General features: G+C 56.5%; 1 protein-coding gene across 1 annotated transcript; it reads right to left on the reverse strand.

Moving 5' to 3' along the window:
- Positions 1 to 101: 101 nt before the first annotated feature.
- On the reverse strand, positions 102 to 21,163 carry SIRT2 (sirtuin 2). The gene is given in 17 exon segments (XM_047793731.1): positions 102 to 731; positions 734 to 806; positions 927 to 993; positions 1,134 to 1,204; positions 1,790 to 1,841; positions 1,933 to 2,009; positions 2,135 to 2,190; positions 2,441 to 2,500; positions 4,706 to 4,835; positions 10,488 to 10,556; positions 11,046 to 11,102; positions 11,206 to 11,312; positions 11,462 to 11,503; positions 15,820 to 15,933; positions 16,377 to 16,431; positions 20,202 to 20,248; positions 21,092 to 21,163. Coding segments are annotated over 17 exon segments (1,218 nt in total). The 5' UTR covers positions 21,108 to 21,163; the 3' UTR covers positions 102 to 606.
- Positions 21,164 to 21,257: the final 94 nt, after the last annotated feature.

Here is a 21,257-nt window from a genome sequence, read left to right on the forward strand (position 1 = left end):
GCCTGTGGATGCTACGGTTTTCTTAGGGCCCGAGATCTAACCCCTTCCTCTGGCAGCTTCCCCATGGCCCACAGAAAAGAACAGCGAGGCCGGACAGCCGATTATTAGTTGTTCTTTGTTTTTAATTCATCTCTAATAAGCGACACCATCTGCCCTCCTCGGCATGGGAAGTGGGTCCCGAGTGAGGGGGCCCAGCACCCACTTGGGGAGCTGGAGGAAGAGACTTGGGAGACCTTGAGGCTCTGATCCCCCCACCCACGGGTAGATTAGGTTTCAGCTACTTGGCCACAGGCTCCTGGGGACAGTAGAGGGCGTGGGGGCCCTGGGGACCCTTGGCCTTGGACAGTTAGAGGTTTGGAGGTACACCCGGCCCCCTGAGCAGTTAGAGATTAGGGGAGGCTGATCCTCAGTCCCGGGGGTGGTTAGAGGCTGCGGGCTGTTAGAGGCGGGCTGCCCAAGCCTCAGCCCCAAAGAATGTTAGAGATTTGCTGGGGTCGGGGCTGCCGGGACCCCAGGTTTAGGAGGGAGTAGTTAAAAGATTGTGGAAACGTTCTGAGCTCCCCAGAAAAGAGCTGTAAGTTAGAGGAGGCCAGGGCTGGTTGGGACTCAGCTGTCCCAAAGCTGGGCGTCCTGCCTGGGAGACGCAGCTGTCACTGGGGTTTCTCTCCCTCCGTGGTCCTGGCCTCCGCCTTGGCGGGAGGCGGAGACTTCCTGGGGGAAGCTGAAGTGGTGGGATTGGGGGTGCCCGATCCCGACTGGGCATCTATGCTGGCATGCTCTTTCCGGACAAGATCCTCCAGCTCCTTCTGCAGAGGGCAAAGTTCACAGAAGTCAGAGGTCACCATGCCTCATAGGGTCAGAGGACCTGTGGGGCAGGGGTCCAGGGACTGGGCTCAGGGTGGGCTGGGGTGGCCCAGGCCCCTCACCTTCCATCCGAGGAGATCAGCGAGGGCCAAGCAGCCCTGGTCGCAGTCACCCAGCCAGGCCACGTCCCTGCGGGCAGGTGAGAGTCAGAGCTCCCAGGCTCGTTCCAGGACCCCACTGGCGGGTGGCTGGCGGCTCTGCCTTGTCGTGTGCGTGCCTTCCTGGCCTCCTCCCACCTTGGCCCTGTCCCTGCAGGCTCCACCTCTCACCTGTACGCCTTTTTTGAATCGAAGTCCATGCCTCCTCCGAGGCCCATCATCATCCCGAGGAACGGGTCAGTCTGTGGGGGAGGCGTGGAGTGGGAGGGGGGAGCTCAGAGCACAGACCCTGAAGCCAGGTGGCCTGGGTTTGAATCCCAGCTCCGTGGCTCTGCTCAAGGGGCCTGGCCTCTCTGAATCTCAGCTTCCCTCTCTGCAGAGTGGGGGGAATCATGAGACCGGCGCCTAGGATTGAACTGTCCGTGGGTTAATACAGAGAAAATGCTTAGAACGGCGTCTGGCACACGGTATGTTTCCGCCTGTTGGAGGAAACATCTGTCCCCAGGAGGGAGCCCCTGCCTGGGAGTGAGGCCACCTCAGGAAAAGAGAGGAGGAGTGAGGGGGTGACCTGGCTGCTGCAGGCGGGGGACAAGGGGCAGTACGTCATTCCTGTTTTGGTTTAAGTCGCTTAGAGCTGGGGTCCTGTCACTTGCTCAAAGAGGTGAGTGACCCAGAGGCCTGTGGAATCCTGGAGTCGGGGTAGCCTCGAACCTGACCCTGGGGATTCCAGAATCTGAGCCGAGGGGTCCAAAGGACTGGGATTCCCCTGGGACCTGTCCTCTGGTTCCCGAGGAGGCTGGGGGAGGGGTGCGAATGAAAGGACTCACCTGGCCGGTCTTCTCCTTGTTGATGAGCAGGCGCGGGGTGGAGAGGGGCGCCCTGCGGGGGCGAGGGGGGGTGAGCTGAGTGAGGGCCCGCCCTGGCTCCCCCACTCCCTAGTGCCCGCCCCCAGCCCTGACCCCCAACCTACTTGCTGATGAGGGATGCGAAGGGCTGCACCTGCAGGGAGGTGCCCATGACGATGAGAAGGTCCACCTTCAGAAAGTCCTGTGAAGGGGCGTGGCCAGGGGGGCTGGGCTGCGCTCCCCGCAACCCTGGCGTCAGCCCACCCTTCCCCAGAGCAGGACCCAGGCTGTCCCCACGAGGGCGGGGGCTGTGGCAGGGACACTTACTGACTGCATGCAGGAGAAGAAACGCGCTGGGAGGTTCTCACCGAAGAACACGATATCTGAGGTGGAGATGGATGGACAGAGAGACACAGAGACAGAAGGAGATGGCGGAAGAGTGGGGGGTGGAGGGGAGTGGGGTGGGGGGGACAGAGACAGGGAGGGAGCCAGAGCAGAGGCAGGAGCAGAAGGCAGACCCAGGGCAGGGGTGAGGGCAGCCCTGTGGGGAGGCTGGGGGCATGGGAAGGGCTTCGTGGGCCAGGGAGTCCCAGCCCAAATCTACCTCAGGTGGTCCCAGGCCCCTCGGCTCACCAGGCTTCACCACGCTCTGACATTTCTCACACTTGGGGGTCACCTCGGAAAAGATCTTCTCTGGGCGTGGGGAAGGGGGAGGGAGAGAGAAGGTGAGGCCGCAGCCCCCCCGGCCCCTCCCCAGACCCTTCCTTCATGGTCAGCACAAACACACCTCAGTGGGCGGGCAGCCTCCTGGGGTGTTTGCCTGCTCAGGAAGGACACCCCTTCTTAGAGGCCCTTAGAGGACCCCTCCCTCTGACCTAGGATCCCTGGGGTGGCTCCCAGCACTATGTAATAGCCTATAGCTATTGCATGAAGGAGCAAACAAATGAGCAGACCCTTGCCCCCTAAAGGGGGAAACTGGGTTCCACCAACCCCCAACCGGGGAAATCTGGACTCAGGAGTGAAGCTCTCCCATTGGGTCTTTGAGGGCGGCCGTATGTCATAGTGGGTCAGAGAGGCCTGGTTGGGGGGAGTTCCCACTGTGGCTCAGCAGGTTAACAACCCGACTAGTATCCGTGAGGACGCAGGTTTGATCCCTGGCCCCGATCAGTGGGTTAAGGATCCGGCATTGCTGTGAGCTGTGGTGTAGGTCGCAGACACAGCTTGGATCTGGCGTGGCTGTGGCTGTGGTGTAGGCCGGCAGCTGCAGCTCTGATTCCACTCCTAGCCTGGGAACCTTCATACGCCACGGGTGCTGCCCAAAAAAGGGGAGAAAAAAAAAGAGAGGGGCCTGGTCCCAGACCTGGTGGTGGAGAGAGAAGGAAAAAGTATGCAGATGATCCTGGCATGGGGACAAACACTTAGGTCCCAGTGCTTCCCAGTCTTGGGATCTGTCACAGACCCGTTCCCCTTCCTTAGGACAAGCCTCCTCCTCGCTGCTTGTTGGTTAAGGGAGACTGAAAGTGTTCTGTCACTTGCAACCCACAGTATCCTGGCTTGTTCATTCCACACTTCACTCATTCCTTCGACAGATATTTACGGAGCACTGCGTTAAGGTCCGTAATTTACTTTAAAATATTCCTGCACTGACGCATGACTTTTTGGCGGTGCAGTCGCTGTCAGGGAGACACAATGGGACATGTTAACTGCGCATCACCCCAGCTGCATGCACGTGGGCTATTCAGGAGTCCTCACCCCAGGGGCGGTCAGCTGGCATTTTGTCAGAAGGGCCAGGCTCCCGAGGCCCTACTCTATGCCCTGCAGCTGTCCTCATCTCACATGGACACCAGAGGCTTTGTGAAACCAGCATAAAGCATGTCAGAAATGGGTTTCCATGGATGAAATGAGTGGCTTCTTAATCGGCACAATGGATCGCAGAAATAGCCTCTCACTGGCATTTAAGAAATGTGGATTGGCTGGATTTTTCTTTCTTTTTTTTGGACACTCTGCCTTACATGAACAGGGACAATGACTTTAGCAAGCTCTGGAGTCTGTACCCTGGGGGACAGCCCCCAGCCGTCATTCCAAACCAGGGCTGTGTCCAGCTTCAAGGCCACAGACTCTGCTGGCCTTTTAAATAATTTTAAAAAAAATTTTTTTAATTTTTTAATTTTTTTTAGGGCTGCACCCGCAGAAGTATCCAGGCTAGGGGTCAAATCAGAGCTACAGCTGCCGGTCTACGTCACAGTCACAGCAGCACCCGATCTGAGCTGCCTCTGCAAACTACACCACAGCTCACGGCAACGCCAGATCCCCGACCCACTGAGTGAGGCCAGGGGTCGAACCTGCATCCTCATAGATATTAGTTAGATTCATTTCCACTTCGCCAGGACGGGAACTCCTACATGAATAAATTTTAATTAATGAGAATTAAGGAAAGTTAAAAATTTGGTCCCTGGAGCACATGAGCACGTCGTGAGAGCTCAGCGGCCCCATATAGCCGGGGGGCTGCCATTGGACAGTCCGGGCCTCGGAAAGTTCTCTCAAATACCTCCGCTCTTCTCAGAAGGCAGTTGTGTTTGCCTGGATGAGCCCCTGGGGTCAAACTGGGCCAGAGTCCTCAAGGGACAAAGAGCTAGGGTTTCATGACCTCACAGAACAGGCTGTACGACCACGTGGGGGCCTGTCTGCTAATGCCTGTCTCTGGAGTTGGCCTCTCTTATAACCTGGCAAGGAGGTGGTACTGGGGAGCAATGAACCCCTACGGCCACCTCAAACTCAAAAGAGCCACATCAGTGCAGGACGGAACTGGTGTCCTCGAGCAGAGACCCTGTCCACGGCTGCTGAGGAGCAGACAGTAGGCGGGAGGCCTGCCCTCGTAGATGACCTCTGACCCCTCACCTTTCATCCAGCCTAGCGTGTACTCCTGCCGGCAGAGGGGGCTGATGCAGTGTGACGTGTAGAAGGTGCCATGGGCCTCCACCAGGTCCTCGGGCTCTAGTCCCGCCACTCGCTCCAGGGTGTCTATGTTCTAGAGGGAGAGATGGAGGGAAGAGAGTCAGGGGTGAACCACAGCCCTGGGGAGGGGGCAGATGGGAAAGCAGGGGGGTGCAGCCACGAGGAGCAGGAGGGACAGGTGCGGAGGGAGGGGGAAGCAAGGGACAAGATGTGTCTAAAACTCTCCTATTCATCCCGATGGCGCCTCTGAAAAGGGAAGGCCTGGACGCTTCAAGGCAAGGGCCCACACTCAAACGGCCATGAGCCCGGCCCACGGCCACCAACCGGCCCTGATGTTTTGCTGCCAACTCTGGCCACTTTGCTTCCATTTTGCTGAACATTTGTTTTGGTAGAACCAGGCCCTCTAGTGTCACCTGCCAGAAATTTGTTGAAATAAATGTACAAATCTCCAGGGTCTCCACGTGCAAACGCAGCCCCCTCAGCTACGGTGTCCTTGCGCAGTACCCAACCTGCATAGCTGTCTGCGGCAGCCCTGGCCAGGCAGTCACCTAAATACCTCAACACATGAATCAGGAGGGTAATCACACTGTTTTCTTCTTACTATGGTCTGCTGCATGGATAGTATATTAACTGGTATTCTTTTAAGACAGAGCTCCTTTCCTTCTTAGGCAAAACATTCCTCCCTCCACAAAGACATTTGTGCTTCCTCCAGCCCCTCTGGAGCAGCTTTTGTTTGCCCATGAGGGCTGCTGCCGCTGGAGGACACCGATGGATCTTACGGAGGAGGTGGGTCACATGCAGCCCACAGCTGACCCGACAAGGCTTCCTGGAGACTCCGTGAACAACCCGAAAGGGTTCCCTTCCAAGGGCAGACAGCAGCCCCGTGCCCTCTCTGCTCCCAGCCAGCGGCCAGCTTCTCTTCCAAACAGGCAGACAAGAGCCACCACTCTCAGACTCTGTGGCTCCCCAACTCCCCCTCTATTAGAAATGTTCGTTTTGCCTCCGTCCCTCAGCCTGCCCACGCCCTCGCCTGTGGGCAAGAAGTGTGTGCGCAGATAACTCAACGGCACATCAGAAGTCTACCAAATGCCTCTGGGTTACCCTTTGAAGCCACTTTTTTGGGGGGGCTGTGCCTATGACATGCTCAAGTTCCCCGGGGCCAGGGATCAAACCAGTGCCACAGCAGCAACCTGAACCACAGCAGGGACACCGTAGGATCCCCACCAGGGAAACTCCTGGTGCCGCCTTGATGAAAAACCACAAACAAACAAAAATGAATGTGGCTGGAATTCCTGCTGTGGCGCAACGGGTCTGGCGGTGTCTCTGGAGCACCGGGACGCACGTTCGACCCCCAGCCCAGCACGATGGGTTAAGGATCTGGTGGTGTTGCCTCTGCGGCATAGACCACACCTGTGGCTCAGATCTGATCCCCTGGCCTGGGAACTCCACATGCCTCAGGGTGGCCAAAAAAACCAAAAATGAATGTGACCGACGCCTATCCTGATCTGAGTGATCTCTCTACGATGTCTGAAGGCTGAAAGCACAAAGGCAGCGTGCACAGGGTGTGGAAAGATGAATACGTCAATTTGTGTATTTGCTCGTCTAAGTACAGAATATCTTCAAAGGAGGCCCAAGAAGCAGGTAATAGTAGGGGCCCCCAGAGATGGATGCTGAGGTGGAGAAGAGCGCCCAAGAAGTTCTTTTACAAAGGACACGCTGTGACAAGCGGCAATACAACTGACATCCAGCCTCAGTGTCAGGCAGGAAACAGGGCGTGGTGAGGAGATGGGTCCTGGGCAAGGAGGGCTACTCAGCTCCACGTACCCACCCCACGCACCCACCCTGGGGTGCAGCCAGCTCCTCCTGATCTTCCAGAGGAGTCTGAAGTCTGGGTTTTCACCCGCAATCTCTTGATTTTTAAACCTTGGCTTGCTTTTGTTTGCAAAGCCTCGTGTCTCTGATGGACATGCTCTTAAAAAAGCATGAAGGTGGAGTTCCCGTCGTGGCTCCGTATCCATGACTAGTATCCATGAGGACTTGGGTTCCATCCCTGGCCTCGCTCAGTGGGTTGAGGATCCGGCGTTGCTGTGCGCTGTGGTGTAGGTCGCAGATGCGGCTTGGATCCCGCATTGCTGTGGCTGTGGTGTTGGCCGGCGGCTACAGCTCTGATTCGACCCCCAGCCTGGGAACCTCCATATGCTGCGGGAGCGGCCCTAAAAAGACCGAAAAAAAAATCGTGAAGCTGCGCTGCCAGGGCAGATAGGGAAGGGTCTCCCAGACAAGGGCTTAAGTGAAAGCAAGCCAAGTACCACCCCTGTGTGTGATGGACGTGCCGTAGATGCCAAATTAAAAAAAAAAACTGTAAGCGGCTTCTGCTGCGCTGCTCACAGTGGCCTGAACGAAGGAGACAACTGTTCTCCTGGTTGAATGAACGCTTGTATCTTGAGCTAAAAATAGCCCGGTGCAGGCTTCAAAAGTGCTGCGTCGTCACAATTCAGAAAGAAGCAAAGACAATGTGTCCCAGAAAACTGGGTCAGTGACTCAAAAAGTGGTTGAGGTTGAAGAAGAGGGTGATGAGTTTGACAACAAAAACCCAAAAAACGGTTTCATGAAACGTGAGAGTGGAAACAGTGTTTTCCACCTTTGTTTTATGTAATGTGCCATTTTCAATATGCATGTGGACTTAAATCCTGCGCGTTAAGCATGGCAACGCGGGGAGAAACGCATTGTGCACGGACCCCAGGGCATAGTCTAGCCAGCTTTTGCCTGGGCTGGTGCGCTCTTGTGGTTGGGGGACAGGGGGTCCTGTCTCAGACCGAGCTGGGAAGGAAGCACTCTCAGCAGCCCTGGCGAGCCCCACCCTGGGCCTGGGTTTCTTCAGCTGGGGCTCCTGTGATCTCCCCCTCTGGAGGGTTTATTTATGTATTTATTTATTGGTCTTTTTGTCTTTTTAGGGCTACACCCTCAGCATATGGAGGTTCCCAGGCTGGAGGTCCAATTGGAGCTGTAGCTGCCGGCCTACACCATAGCTCACAGCAATGCCTGATCCTTAACCCACTGAGTGAGGCCAGGGATCGAACCCACAACCTCATGGTTCCTAGTCGGATTCATTAACCACTGAGCCACGACGGGAACTCCTGGGGGGTTTAAACACCATCTACATGCTGTTCTCTGGCTCAGGCCCTGACGCCTGTGTCCAGCTGTCTGCCCACATCTCCACATGGTCGTCTAGTGGGCATTGCAAGCTGGACGTGCCTTAAACCAAACTCCTCCTCTGCCCCCACACCTGCCCGTCCCTGCACCATCTTAGTAAAAGGCTGCAGGTGCACCTGTCCTGACTCCTCTCCTGCAACGCATTTCCCAGTTGGCCCTACCTTCAAAACTGGTTCATAACCTGCCCACTTCTCCTATTCAGCAGCCCCTTCCCTGGCCCAGCCTCCATCGCCTCCTGCTTGGGCCAGCCCAGCAGCTTCCTCCTGCATCTCTGTGCCCCCCACCCCCGACCCCCACTCACGGTCTGCCCCCCACCCCCAACGCAGCCAGAGAGACCCTGGGAACAGGGGGAGTCAGGTCATGGCTCTGCTCTGCTCAGATCCCACCAGTGACTCCATCTCACTCAGGGGAGAGGACAAAGCCCTTCCTGTGGTCCCCCGCTGTCACCTCCCTGACCTTGTCTCCTCCATCCTCTTCTGCTACTGTCCTCCTCTCTCAGTTTCCAGACCAGGGATTGAACTGGGCCACAGGGGTGAAAGTGTCAAGTCCTAACCACCAGACCACCAGGGAACTCCCTAGATCCAGCTTCGTGAACATGCCAAATGCAGTCTCACCTCAGGGCCTTTGCACTGGTGCTGCCCTTTGCCTGGACTGCACTCTCCCCCCAGATAGTTCAATGGCTCCCTCCCTCCCTTCCTACAGGTATTTATTTATTTATTTATGCTTGCATGCCTTTCAGGGCTTCATTCCTGGCATGTGGAGGGTCCCAGGCTAGGGTCGAATTGGAGCTGCTGGCCTACCCCACAGCCACAGCAACATGGGATCTGAGCCCCATCTGCGATCTACACCACAGCTCACGGCAAAGCCAGATCCTTAATCCACTGAGAGGGGCCAAGAATGGAACCTGAGTCCTCATGGATACTAGTTGGGTTTGTTACTGCTGAATCACAACGGGAACTCCTACAGGTCTTTGTTTAAATGTCCCCCTTCTGAAGGAGGCCTTCCCTGACACCTGGCTTACAAGAGCAGCCTCCCCCCACCCCAGACACACACACAGAGCTCTGGGTCCCTTTTCCTGCTCAGCTGTCCTCCAGAGGCCTCTCGGCATCGACAGAATACGTATCCGACTTCGCCATCTCATCCATCGTCTCTCCCCACAGTAAAGTGTCAGCTCTTGCCCTCCACTCCCCGCGGGCCTGGCACTGGGCTGGCACTTAGGAAACCCCGGGATAGACACTGACAAACAGGTTTGCCAGCAGGACTGTGGTGCGGATTTCATAAAATCACACACAGAATGTGCTTGGCCTCAGGTGAGCTGTTCGTATCCTGTCTGAGCCACAAATGTGGAAAAACTGAATCTCGGGGAAGCAAGGTCAAGTTTATCCTGAGCAGGAGCTCCTGGGGAAGGAGGAGGACGGTCCCTCCCCAGCCACCACCCCCAGCCTCAGGTGGGGGCACCTGCACCCTCCCACCTTTGAGAATTCCGGGCCTAAAAAGAACTCATCCTCCCCCTGGTGGCAGCTCCGGGGGCTGCAGGCTTCAGACTGCCAGGTGCAGGAAGAAAATAACAGGACCTACTACTTCTATCCACGTGTTCCTCCTCTATTTTACAATTTGGGGTTCGGAGGTATGAATTAGAGCCCGCATAGTATCACTGTTCTGGTACATCATGTAATTTCAATACATATTTTATAAAACAAAGGTAGCGGCACAAATATTTTTCACTGTTGGGATGTGAGACCCCAAAAGGCTCATTGACTAGGAAGCCAATGATGTGAGCTGCCCTTGTCCGAGAGCTGCCGGCTGAGCCCCTCAGCTAAGCACCTGCCATGTCTGAGCCGGGCCCCAGGGTGCACACAAGGCCTTTGTGCAGATGACAACAAGGTGCCTGTTCCTTAAGATCCACCAGCTGGAAAAGCAGCAGAGTGTACTGATTGCATTAGATCAAACCACTTCGGTGTCATCTGCCAGAAAATCCAAACAAATGTGAAATCTATGGTGCCATTGGTGCCAGCTCAGAGAAGGGGTCCTTTCTGAATCCTCATGGGATGGCCCTGAGGGGAGTTCACTGCCACGACATGACAGAACTGAGAGGATGAAGCTGTCCTAGCATTTATTTATTTATTTATTTTTTGGCTGCTCCACAGCATATGCTCCCAGGCCAGGGATCAGATCTGAACCAAGGTTGTGACCTATGCTGCAGGTGCAGCAACGCCAGATCCTTTAACCCACTGTGCTGGGCTGGGCATTGAACTTGCGTCCTGGAGCTGCAGAGACGCCATGGATCCCCCCATGGATCCCAGGGCACCACGGCAGGAACTCCTGGGCTAGAGATCCAACCTGCACCATAGCAGCGACCTGAGCGGCTGCCGTGACATCACCAGATCCTTAAATCTCTGAGCCACATGGGAACTCCTAGCCTCTGCTTTACAGAAAGGGAAACTGAGGCTGGGAGGGGAGGAGTGACTCACAGCCCGCCCTCACTTTGCGGATGCCCCCCGGTCCCACCTACCTGCGTGTAGCAGCGCAGGAGCAGCCCTTTCTCCTTCAGCAGGCGGATGAAGTAGTGACAGATGGTCGGCTGGGGGAGCAATCACAACAAACCTGATGAGGACAGAGGACGGGGACCGCGCCGCCGTGTGCCAGGAACTGCTCTAGTCACGGCACCTGTTGTCCCTCCCGGGATCATCACCCTGACCTCGTGAGGCCAGACCGTCATTATCCCCATTTCGCAGATAAGGAAACTGAGGCACAGAGAGGTTGACTGTCTTGCCAGAGTCACACAAGTTGTGGAGTTGGGGTTTCCACACAAGTGGAGTCTGGGCTCTTACGTGTATCCACAAGTCATTAAACCTTGTGACAGCTTTTTCTGGGTTCTGTTATCAGCTTTGTTTGGAAAAACTGAGGCTCAAGGACGCGAGAGCAGGCAATGCGGGACGAGGACTCAGACCCAGACACTCTGTGCCTGTATTTAATGGCTAGATGATATTTGTCTGAAGGGCCCTGGAGGGGTCCTTCCCAGGCCTGCTGTCCCCCATCTCTCCTGCCCCCCCCACCGAAAAGAGCTCACCTTGAACTGCCCAGGATAGAGTTCCTTGGCGAGGGCGAAGAAGGGCTCTGGATGTTTCTGTGGGAGAGAGACCGGAGGGCAGGCAGCCCCGTGCCCCTGGTGAGGTGAGAGCTGGCACCAGGCGGCCCCCGGCCCCCACCACGTACCTTGGGACTCGTACCTTGAAGTAGCCAATCTCAAAGATGGCCTCCGGGTAGGGCAGACGGTACTTCTCCAGGTTGGCATAGAGGCCCGTGGACGGGGAGCGGAAGTCAGGGATGCCCGCGGCTGGGGGCAGGGGGCCAACGATGAGGGACCTCGCTCGGCCCCATCGCTACCACACCGACCCTCCCAGGCGACAGCGCCCGCTCGGCTCCTCCCCAGCCCTTCCCAGGGGCACCCAACCAGGGGCGGCTCCTGGGGCAGGGGACACTTACACGTAGAGATTCCAGCTCCCACCAAACAGATGACTCTGCGACCTGGAGGAGAAGAGTTTACACAGCACGTGACATAGTTTGCTCAACACCGCCTACCCCAGTCCCTGAAGCCATCTACTCTGTGCCAGGTCCTGGAGGAAGCATTTCAGATCCCTGAACGGTCCCCCAACTATCTCAAGGTGGGTGGTGGCAACACATGTTTTATAGGAGTTCCCATCGTGGCTCAGTGGTTAACGAATCTGATTAGGATCTGTGAGGGCGCAGGTTGATCCCTGGCCCTGCTCAGTGGGTTAAGAGTCCGGTGTTGCCGTGAGCTGTGATGTAGGTCACAGACGCGGGTCGGATCCCAAATTGCTGTGGCTGCGGTGTAGGCCAGTGGCTACAGCTCCTAGCATGGGAACCTCTATATGCTGAGGGTGTGGCCCTAAGAAGACAAAAGAGGGAGTTCCTGTTGTGGCTCAGTGGTTAACCAATCTGACTAGGAACCATGAGGTTGTAGGTTCGATCCCTGCTCTTGCTCAGTGGGTTAAGGATCTGGCGTTGCCCTGAGCTGTGGTGTAGGTTGCAGACGTGGCTCGGATCCTGTGTTGCTGTGGCTCTGGCGTAGGCTGGCAGCTCCAGCTCCAGTTAGACCCCTAGCTTGGGAACCTCCAATGCCGCGGTAGCAGCCCAAGAAATGGCAAAAAGACAAAAAAAAAACAAAAACAAACAAAAAAAAGACAAAAACGCCCCCCCCCCAAAAATCCCGTTTTACAGATGAAGAAACTGAGGCTCAGAGGGGGGTCACACAATTGGCTGGTGGAAGAGCCAGCGTGGGAGTCAAAGAATCCACTGCTCAGGAAGTTCTCGCTGTGGCTCAGCAGTAACAAACTCGACTATTATCCATGAGCATGCGGGTTTGATCCCTGGCTATGCTCAGTGGGTTAAGGATCCAGTGTTGCCATGAGCTGTGGTGCAGCCTGCAGACACAGCTCGGATCTGGCATTGCTGTGGCTGTGGTGCAGGCGGATTTGACCCCTAGCCTGGGAACTTCCATATGCCCTGAGTATAGCCCTATAAAAACAAAAACAAAAAAATAAAATTGCATTAAAAACAAAAAAGAATCCCCTGCTTAAAATTATACCAAGGTATAAGATTAAACAAAAGGCCACTTGGAGGGAAATTTCTCCTCCTAGCTAGATCTAGACAAGAACACACGAGATCTTAGTGAGAGGGCTGGGCATGGGGTTCCCCCAGAAGAGCTGGAGCTTATTGTGAAAAGAATCTCTGGCCACCCCTCATCTTTTGGACACAATCTTGGATGGCCATCCACTTCTAGCACATTCCTTCTCTTGTAATCAAATGCACATCAGCCACCCAAAGTCTGATAATTTTCAGGTGAAGACCAAAGATTTGCCACTCTCAGCCCACACCCAGTGAGCAGCAGAGTGGATAAGGGTTCCCAATTCTGGCTCTCCTGCACACCCGTGGTGGTGATAGGGGTTATGGGGGTGGTGGTGGTGGTGATGGGGGGTGGGGGGTGATGGGGTGGGGGTGGGGGGTAATGGGGTGGGGATGGGGGTAGTGATGGGTGGGGGTGGGGTTGGGATGGGGGTAGTGATGGGTGGGGGTGGGTATGATGGTGGTGATGGGTGGTAGTGATAGGGGTGGGGGGTGATAGGGGTGGGGGGGTGATGGGGGTGGGAGTGATGGGGTGGGGGTGGGGATGATGGTGGTGATGGGGGGTGGTGATAGGGGTGGGGGGTGATAGGGGTGGGGGGGTGATGGGGTGGAGGTGGGGGGTGGGGGGGTGCACTAAGTCACAGCCTCTCTGTGCCTCACTTTCCTTCTCTGACCTGATGGCGGTGTCTTAGTTCAGATCATCACTTTGCGCCTTAGCTTCCAGCTCTGTAAAAGGGGCGTAATTACAGTAGTGACCTCGCAGGGCTGTTGAGAGAATGATCTCATTCATGTGAAGCTCCGATCAGGGCCCAGCACTGAGTATGCTCTGAGTCACTTGTACTCAACTTTTTTCTTTTGGGCTGCACTGGGCATGTGGAAGTTCCCAGGCCAGGGATTGAATCCGCACTACAGTAGTGACCTGAACCCCTGAAGTGACAGCCCTGGATCCTTAACCCGATGCATCCCCAGGGAACTCCCTCAACTTTCTTTCTTTCTTCCTTCCTTTTTCTTTTTGCTTTTTTAGAGCCGTATCTGTGGCATATGGAGGTTCCCAGGCTAGGGGGTGAATCAGAGCTACAGCTGGTGGCCTACGCCACAGCCACAGCAACACTGGATCCAAGCCACATATTCGACCTACACCACAGCTCATGGCAGCACTGGATCCCCGACCCACCGAGCAAGGCCAGGGATTGAACCCGAATCCTCATGGATTCTCGCTGGATTCATTTCTGCTGCGCCACAGAGGGAACTGCCTCACTTCTTAGGACCCGTGATTCGTACGCCTGCGGGTGCGTTGCTCCCCATTGTCAGCAGCTTTCAGAAAAGAGGATGGAAGACACGGCAGCGGTGGAATCACTTCACAAGCACGTGGGGCTGTGCAGAAATAGCCCCGTTGCCTTTTTAGTAGCTGGCTGGCTGGCAGCCCTGCCAACGTGGCACCATGTGCCTGTAGGCTGATGGACAAGTGTAAGGGCCTGTGAACTGGGCACCTCTGGGGTGCCCTGTGTAAAGAGGGACAGCGAGGGTGACAAAGGCTGAGACTGCCACAGCCTCAGTGTTTGGCTACATCTCACGAAATCATTGGAGGAGGCCTGGTGGGCCGGGGGGTGGGGGGCACATGGAAGGTAGCGTGTGCTGCTCTGGATTCGGGTGGCCTGGGGTGGAGCCCAGACTCTGCCTCTTGCCAGCTGTGTGACCCTGTACCACGGCACAGCCTCTCTGTGCCTCCGGTTCCTCCTCCATCCAGATCCCCCTCACGGGTCACCACGCTAAGATCAAACCAGGGGAGGCCTGTCAAGTGCTTTGCCCCAGTGCCTGGCAAACGGGGAGAACTCAGTGAGATATCGGGGGTTTTATTACTAATATTATCCCCTCATAAGCACCCTTGGGAGTCAATTATCCTAAAACCCCGGCGCAGGAGGGCGGAAGGAACGAAAGCTGCGTCGCCAGGGCCTGAGTTCTCTTGGGGGCCCGCCCAGGCTGGGAGCCGGCTGCAGGCAGCTGCCTGCTGGCCCCAGGCCGGGGCAGGGGTCGGGGCGGCGGGCCCGGCTGCCGAGCGGGACAGGGACTCGGACACGGCAGCAGCTGGGGGACAGGGAGACTGGAGAAGGCGTCCTCAACAAAGGACTGTTCAGGACCCTCAACGGGTCGATTGTTCCAGCCGTGGAGTGCCGAGGGCTCGGTTTCTCACACTCGGGTGACCTCAGCGTGGGGCAAGAAATGTAAATTACACGGCGATCTGGTAAAGAGGCGCTGACACACCACACCTGAAACAAATGTCCGGCAATCATAGTCACGGGGACACGTAAGCTCTTGCTCTGTTCCAGGCCCTGTTCCAGGCATTTAGGGCTAGGAATTCATGCGATCCCCGTATAACCCTATGAGGTAATTATTATTATTATTTTTTGGCTGCGCCTGCAGCACATGGAAGCTCCTGGGCCAGGGACTGAACCTGTGCCACAGCAGTAACCCAAGCCATGGCAGCGATGATGTCACTAGGCCACAGGGGAACTCCCTTATTAAATGCATCTTCCTTCTACCAAACAGGCTTGGCCGATCAGAGACACGGTGATTGGTTCGGGGGTAGGACTGTGACCCAACCCCGGGCCAAGGGGAGCCCATCTCTGCTCTTCGGCTTGAACCACTGGGGGAAAGACGCTCTCTCCTGTGGAGCCGCTAGGCTGGTGGGACCTGCGTGTGCAGCTGTCAGGCGCTACCTTTACCTCAACACAGAGAAGAGCCCTAGCAAAGAGTGTTAAGATTTTTTTTTTCTTTTTTCTTTTTTAGGGCCACACCCGTGGCATCTGGACGTTCCCAGGCTAGGGGTCGAATCAGAGCTGCAGCCACAGCAACGCGAGATCAGAGCCTTGTTTGCGACCTACACCACAGCTCACGGCAATGCTGGATCTTTCACCCACTGAGCAAGGCCAGGGATTGAACCCACGTTCTCATGAAGACCGGTTGGGTTCTTAAGCCGCTGAGCCACAACGGGAACTCCCAGGGTTGAGATTTTGAACAACAAATATGGAAGCCGCTGAATGCAGCTATGCTTAAGGCGGGATTTTAGTTACAGTGTCAGTGCACTCCTTTCTTGGCATAAGTCAGTTTGAGGTCGGTGTCTTGTGACTTGCAGACAAAAGCTGTGCATGGTTGGGGCCGGGAGTGGGGAAGTGGCCTGGTGCGGGCAGGGGACTTACAGCGCTCGCTCTGCATGTAGCGGGACACCCCTTCCAGGGTGAGCTCGTCCAGCAGACGCTCCTTCTGGGTGCCCAGGCCCAGGGTCTGGGAGAAGAAATTCCGCAGGAAGTCCACTGGCGACAAAGAAGAGAGGGCATCTGAGTGGGCGTTCGGTTGGGGTGAGCAGAGGCCTCTAGTGTTCCTGCCCCAGCCCTGGGGTCCCCTGCCTTTCCTTGCCTAAAAGCTCAATGCCCGGCCCAGCCAGGGGCCTCTAGGCACCAGCACCACATCTATTACTACAAATATTTTGTTTTTCCTTTTTGGCTGCCCCACGGCACTTGGAGTGCCCAGACCGGGGATCAGATCTGAGCCACAGTTGCGACCTAAGCTGCAGCTGCGGCAATGCCAGATCCATAACCCAATGTGCCGGGCCAGGGATCGAACCTGTGTTCCGGCGCTCCCAAGATGCTGTTGCGCCACAGCGGGAACTCCTATACACTTTTTGAATATGGAGGTGAGCTCCCAGATCCATGTCCTGAACGCTCCCCCGACCCCAGCTCCCTAGGGAGGTACTCACTCTCGGCTTCTCCACCAGCTGCTCCTTCCTCAGTGTCTGAATCGGAATCGGAGTCCTGGAAGGGGTGGGGGCGGGGTGACCAGGCCCCAGAAGCGGGGTTAGGGAGGGATGGCACGGTGCGGGGGAGGGGGGTGCCGGCCTGGTATGGGGACGAGGTTCTGGCTGGGAGGTGAGGGGCAGAGGTGGGCTGGGGCCGGCGTGTGGGCTGTGGGACGGGCTGCCTGTGTTGGGAGGAGCCCGGTCTCCTGCAAGAGACTTGGCTTTTCTGAGTCTCAGAGCTCCTGGTGCTGGGAAGGGAGCTCAGAGGACACCCCGCGCCGAGGGCTGCTGTGAGATGAGGGGTTCACCTCCGCGAGGTGTGCATAGCCGGGGCGGGCACGCGGGGTGGGAAAGAGCTCAGGAAGCGCTGGCTGCTGCTATCATCTCGGCATCCCCTGCAGCGGGGGACCTGCCGCCCTGCCCTGCGCCCCTCCTCACCCACGGCACTGCTGTGATAGCACCTGAGGGAAAGCCTCGGTCCTCACGCTGGGGCCACCTGCCCCCCTTTGAAAAGCACCCCCTACTCCACCCTTCCAACCCCTCCATCTCCCTTATCGACTCCTCCCCTCGGCCACACTCCCAGACTGCAGGTCTGGGACCCTGTCCTGGGCCTCCCTACTTCCTTGGTCCACCTTCCCCGGGCTAAGCCCTCTCAGCCACACCTGTGGTCTCAGCCTGTCACTGACGATGCCACGTCTCTGTCCCCAGATCCAAGGTTCCCATGGCCTCCTGGATGCCTCCCTCTAAGTGACCCCAGGCCTCTTGCTTCCACCCCGTCCCAAACTGGCCTCAGCATCTCCCCCACACCTGCTCCTCCTCCCAGGCCCCATCTTACTGTGGCTTCTGTCTCCCAGTCTGCCAGACAGATACTCCTCCTCCCCTGTTCTCCTGCCATAACGTGTCCCCTCCCCAGAGCCCCTCTCCGGCCTCCTCCCTAGGCTCCCGGACTGGCCTCCACGTCCAAGCTCCTCTAACTGCCCTCTGTGGGACAGCCTGTTTGGGTAGGGCTGCTCCCTCCACTTCAAAGACCCTTTTCTCCGGCTTCTCCAGTCTAATCCTCGGATCGTGAACACCTGCAGAGTTGACTATGATGTCAGCTTGGAGAAGGCAGGGATTTTTCGTGATTAGAGCTGGACGCCCAGCCCCAAGAACAGGGTCTGGCCCTTGGCGGGGGTCCTGAACTACCCACCACTGCAGGAATGAACACCTGCTGGGTGTTAGACCAGGCCCTGCAATGGTCCTTGTAGAAATGCGATTCTGACCAACTCACTCTCCTGCTAAAAACCCCTCCAGCAGCTCCACTCCACCATCACTCGGTGCTCTGGTTCTGAACCTTTTTGAATAGGAACCTCCCTTCCAAACAAACATATTTAAAACTTTTTGGAGTTACCTGGTGGCTCAGCAGGTTAAGGATGGGGCCTTGTCACTGCAGCAGTCACTGCTGCTGTGAGGGTTCTATCCCTGGCCTGGGAACTTCCACAAGCCGTGGGCACAGCCAAAAAAAAAAAAAAATAACCCCTCAACCACTCCCCCTGCAAAAAAAAACCTTTTCATTGCTTTAAGATTGTATAAGCTGTATAAAAGCTATTTTTTTGCTTTTGTTTTTTTAGGGTCACACCTGTGGCATATGGAGGTTCCCAGGCTAGGAGTTGAAACGGAGCTGCAGCTGCCGGCCTACACCACAGCCACAGCCATCCTAGATCCCAGCGCACCTGCGACCTACACCACAGCTCATGGCAACGCCGGATACTCAACCCACTGAGTCGAGGCCAGGAACAGAACCTGCATCAACGTGGATGCCAGTCGGATTCGTTTCCACTGAGCCATGACGGGAAGTCCTGTATAAAGACTCTGACCATGAGACAATGCATCGAGCTTGGGGCACTTCTCTGAGTATTCGTTCACTTCCCTATCCCAGGCCTCCCTTTGAGATAACGATTATTAACAGTACAGTGGTAATTACACCAGATTTTTTTCTCTGTGAGAAAAACTCATCATTTCTCCAGAAATGGGTCGTATCGCAGCACAGCGCTGCACCTTGCGTTTTCTGCAAAACACAGTATGGCTGGCAGACCCTTTCCTCCCTCTTTTGTGGCTGCACCTGTGGCCTGCAGAAGTTCCAGGGCCAGGGACCAAACCTGCACCACAGCAGCGACCTGAGCCACTGCAGTGACAGTGCCACATCCTTAGCCGGCTGAGCCATCAGAGAATTCCCACCTCCTTTTTTTTTTTTTTTTTGGTCTTTTAGTTTTTATGGCCATACTCAAGGCACATGGAGGTTCCCAGGCTAGGGGTCGAATCAGAGCTGTAGCTGCCGGCCTATGCTACAGCCACAGCCACTCGGGATCTGAGTCACATCTACAACCTACACCACAGCTCGCAGCAACGCCAGATCCTTAACCCACTGAGCGAGGCCAAAGATTGAACCTGTGTCCTCATGGAGGCTAGTCAGGCTTGTTAACTGCTGAGCCACGACGGGAACTCCCCCACCTCCTTCTTTGAAACAGCTACACAGTGTTGCGTTGTCAGGGCGCCCCATAGTTCATTTAACCGGTGGACCGACAGCCCTTTGGGTCGTTTCCAGCTTTGCTGTATCAAACAAGGCTGCAATTTATAGCTTTGGGACGGAGGATCCCTTTCTCCCATGAAAACTTCTTTCCTGACAGTGGTCGTGCTTCAGGAGCCAGGGGAGGGTGAGGCCGGCCGACAGGAGCTCTGATACCCTCAGCGCGGCTCTGCTGTGCATGTGTGGGCAACTGTGACACAGCTTCTGCACTGCCCTGCCTCTGAGCTGCCATCTCACGTCTGTGGGTGGGCTGGCACGCTTTCAGGCTGCAGACAGGGAGGCTCTGTGGAAGGACAGGAGGGCCTTGCCTGGCACGTGGGAGCAACTCGGACTAAGGGGGAGCTGGAGGTGCCAATGGGGCCTCTGTGAGTCCAAAGCGAGGCATCTGGAAGGCACTGTGCTGGGTACCATGGGGTGTAAACCCATCTCTGCTCCTCTAGCCAAGGGTCAGAGGAAAAGCTATTGAAAAACTCTGTTTCAAATCCCTCATGTGTAAAATGGCCACAGTAGGCCCTCCCCCCCACAGGGATGCTGGGAAGATGAAACGAGACGCTGCACATAGAGCACGAGACAGAGCACCTGCTGGAGTAAGTACTCAGGAAATGCCAACCATGGGAATAATTAGCGGAGCACCCCAGCCACCTGACCTCTGAGCGCATCTCACTCTCCCGCCTCCCCGTGTTTGCAAAAGCCGTACCCTCCGCGTGGGACCCCAATTCGCACCTCACTTAAGAAAATTCTAAGTCACTCTACACTCACTACTGCGAGTCTGTACCTCAACCTGACTCCTAGATCAGCCTGTGGGATTCCTCCAGGGAAAGGACTGGCTGGAATCTGTGGGACTCCACGAAGTTTACTCTGGGCTCCCAAGGTGCCCTGAGCTGCTTTCCTTGTCACCCTGCAGGGTCACTGTCTAGTCACTTGGCTGTGAGATCTCTTCCATGCGCAGCGCAAAAAAGGTTCAGAAGGAATGGGGTGGGGGGTGGCAAGGAGAGAGGAAGGTTCGGAAGGGCAGGCCGGGGGCTGAGGCTGCACGCCCTCCTCTGACAGTCCCCAGAATCCACCATTCCACGGGAGGCTGAACCAGGAGGTGGGGGGAGGGACTGGGGCAGGGAGCTCAGGGCCCTGGGGTACCCATCTCCCCTCTGCCACCTCCCTCCCAGGGTGGGGTGTGGGAAGTCCATCTCTCTCCTTCCCGCCACCCTTCCCCCCCATCTCACCTGAGCCTCTTGCACCTTCCCTGCTTGGGTCTCCACAGGGTCAGAGGCTGGGGGGAGGAGGGGGAGCAGACGTGGTTAAGGTGAAGGGAGTGGTTAAGGGGGAAGGAAGGGCTTCAAATTAGTGGGGCAGAGGGATCAAGAAAACTCACCAACCTGGTCATACCGGGTGGGGTGGGGGTGTAAAATGGAAGTGGAGGAGGGCGGCAATGGGGAAAAGCGGACCTTATCAGTGTGCAGACGGCTGGGAGGAGAGGTTAGCGAGGGACAAAGAGGCCGGGACAGGAAGGTTTAGGCGAGGGAAGAGAAAGTAAAGCACGCCCGGCACGGAGGAAGACTTAGGAGGAGTTAGGAAGGGTGTAGTAGTGTGAGAGTGTGTGTCATTAGGTTTACAAGCAGTGGGAAGCCATAGAAAGGAGAGAAGACATACTCTGCCTGTTGGCGGGTTTGGGAGAAGAGGTGCAGAGTGTGTGTGTGTGTGTGTGTGTGTGTGTGTGTGTCGGGCAGGGTGGGGGGTGGTTTCGGAGAAGAAGGAAGCAATAGGAGGGGACCCTGGCATCCTACAGTTGCTACTAACAACCAGGTACCCTTAGCAACCAGGACCGCGGCATCCTAAGTTCCTAGCAACGAGGGTCCTTGGCAACTAAGGTGCGAGAAACATGCGATCATTAGTAACTTGGGGGAAGTGGCAAAAGGACCCTTAAGACCTAGCGACCCAGAAAGCCACCAATCTAGCAATATGGATCACTTGGCAACTGCCCCCGGAATCCCATTTTCCCCCCCATGCAACCCCCATCTCCTGCCCCACCAAGCCTGCCCTCGGGCCCCGGGGCCTACGACCCTCAGCTAGGCCCCGGTGCAGCCCTGCCCTCCCACCGGGGCCCCCGACTCACGATCCGGCTCGGCCATGGGCGCGGGGCGGGGGCCCTCGGGACTGTCACCGACTGCTCTGTCCCGTGACGGCACCGGAAACAGGAGGGGGCCGAGACAAGGCAGAGAACTACAACTCCCAGCAGCCATCGCGACCGCATACACTGCTCTGCACATCGTACGGAGCGC

Source organism: Phacochoerus africanus, chromosome 8, assembly GCF_016906955.1.
Source record: "Phacochoerus africanus isolate WHEZ1 chromosome 8, ROS_Pafr_v1, whole genome shotgun sequence".
NCBI classification, from domain to species: domain Eukaryota; kingdom Metazoa; phylum Chordata; class Mammalia; order Artiodactyla; family Suidae; genus Phacochoerus; species Phacochoerus africanus.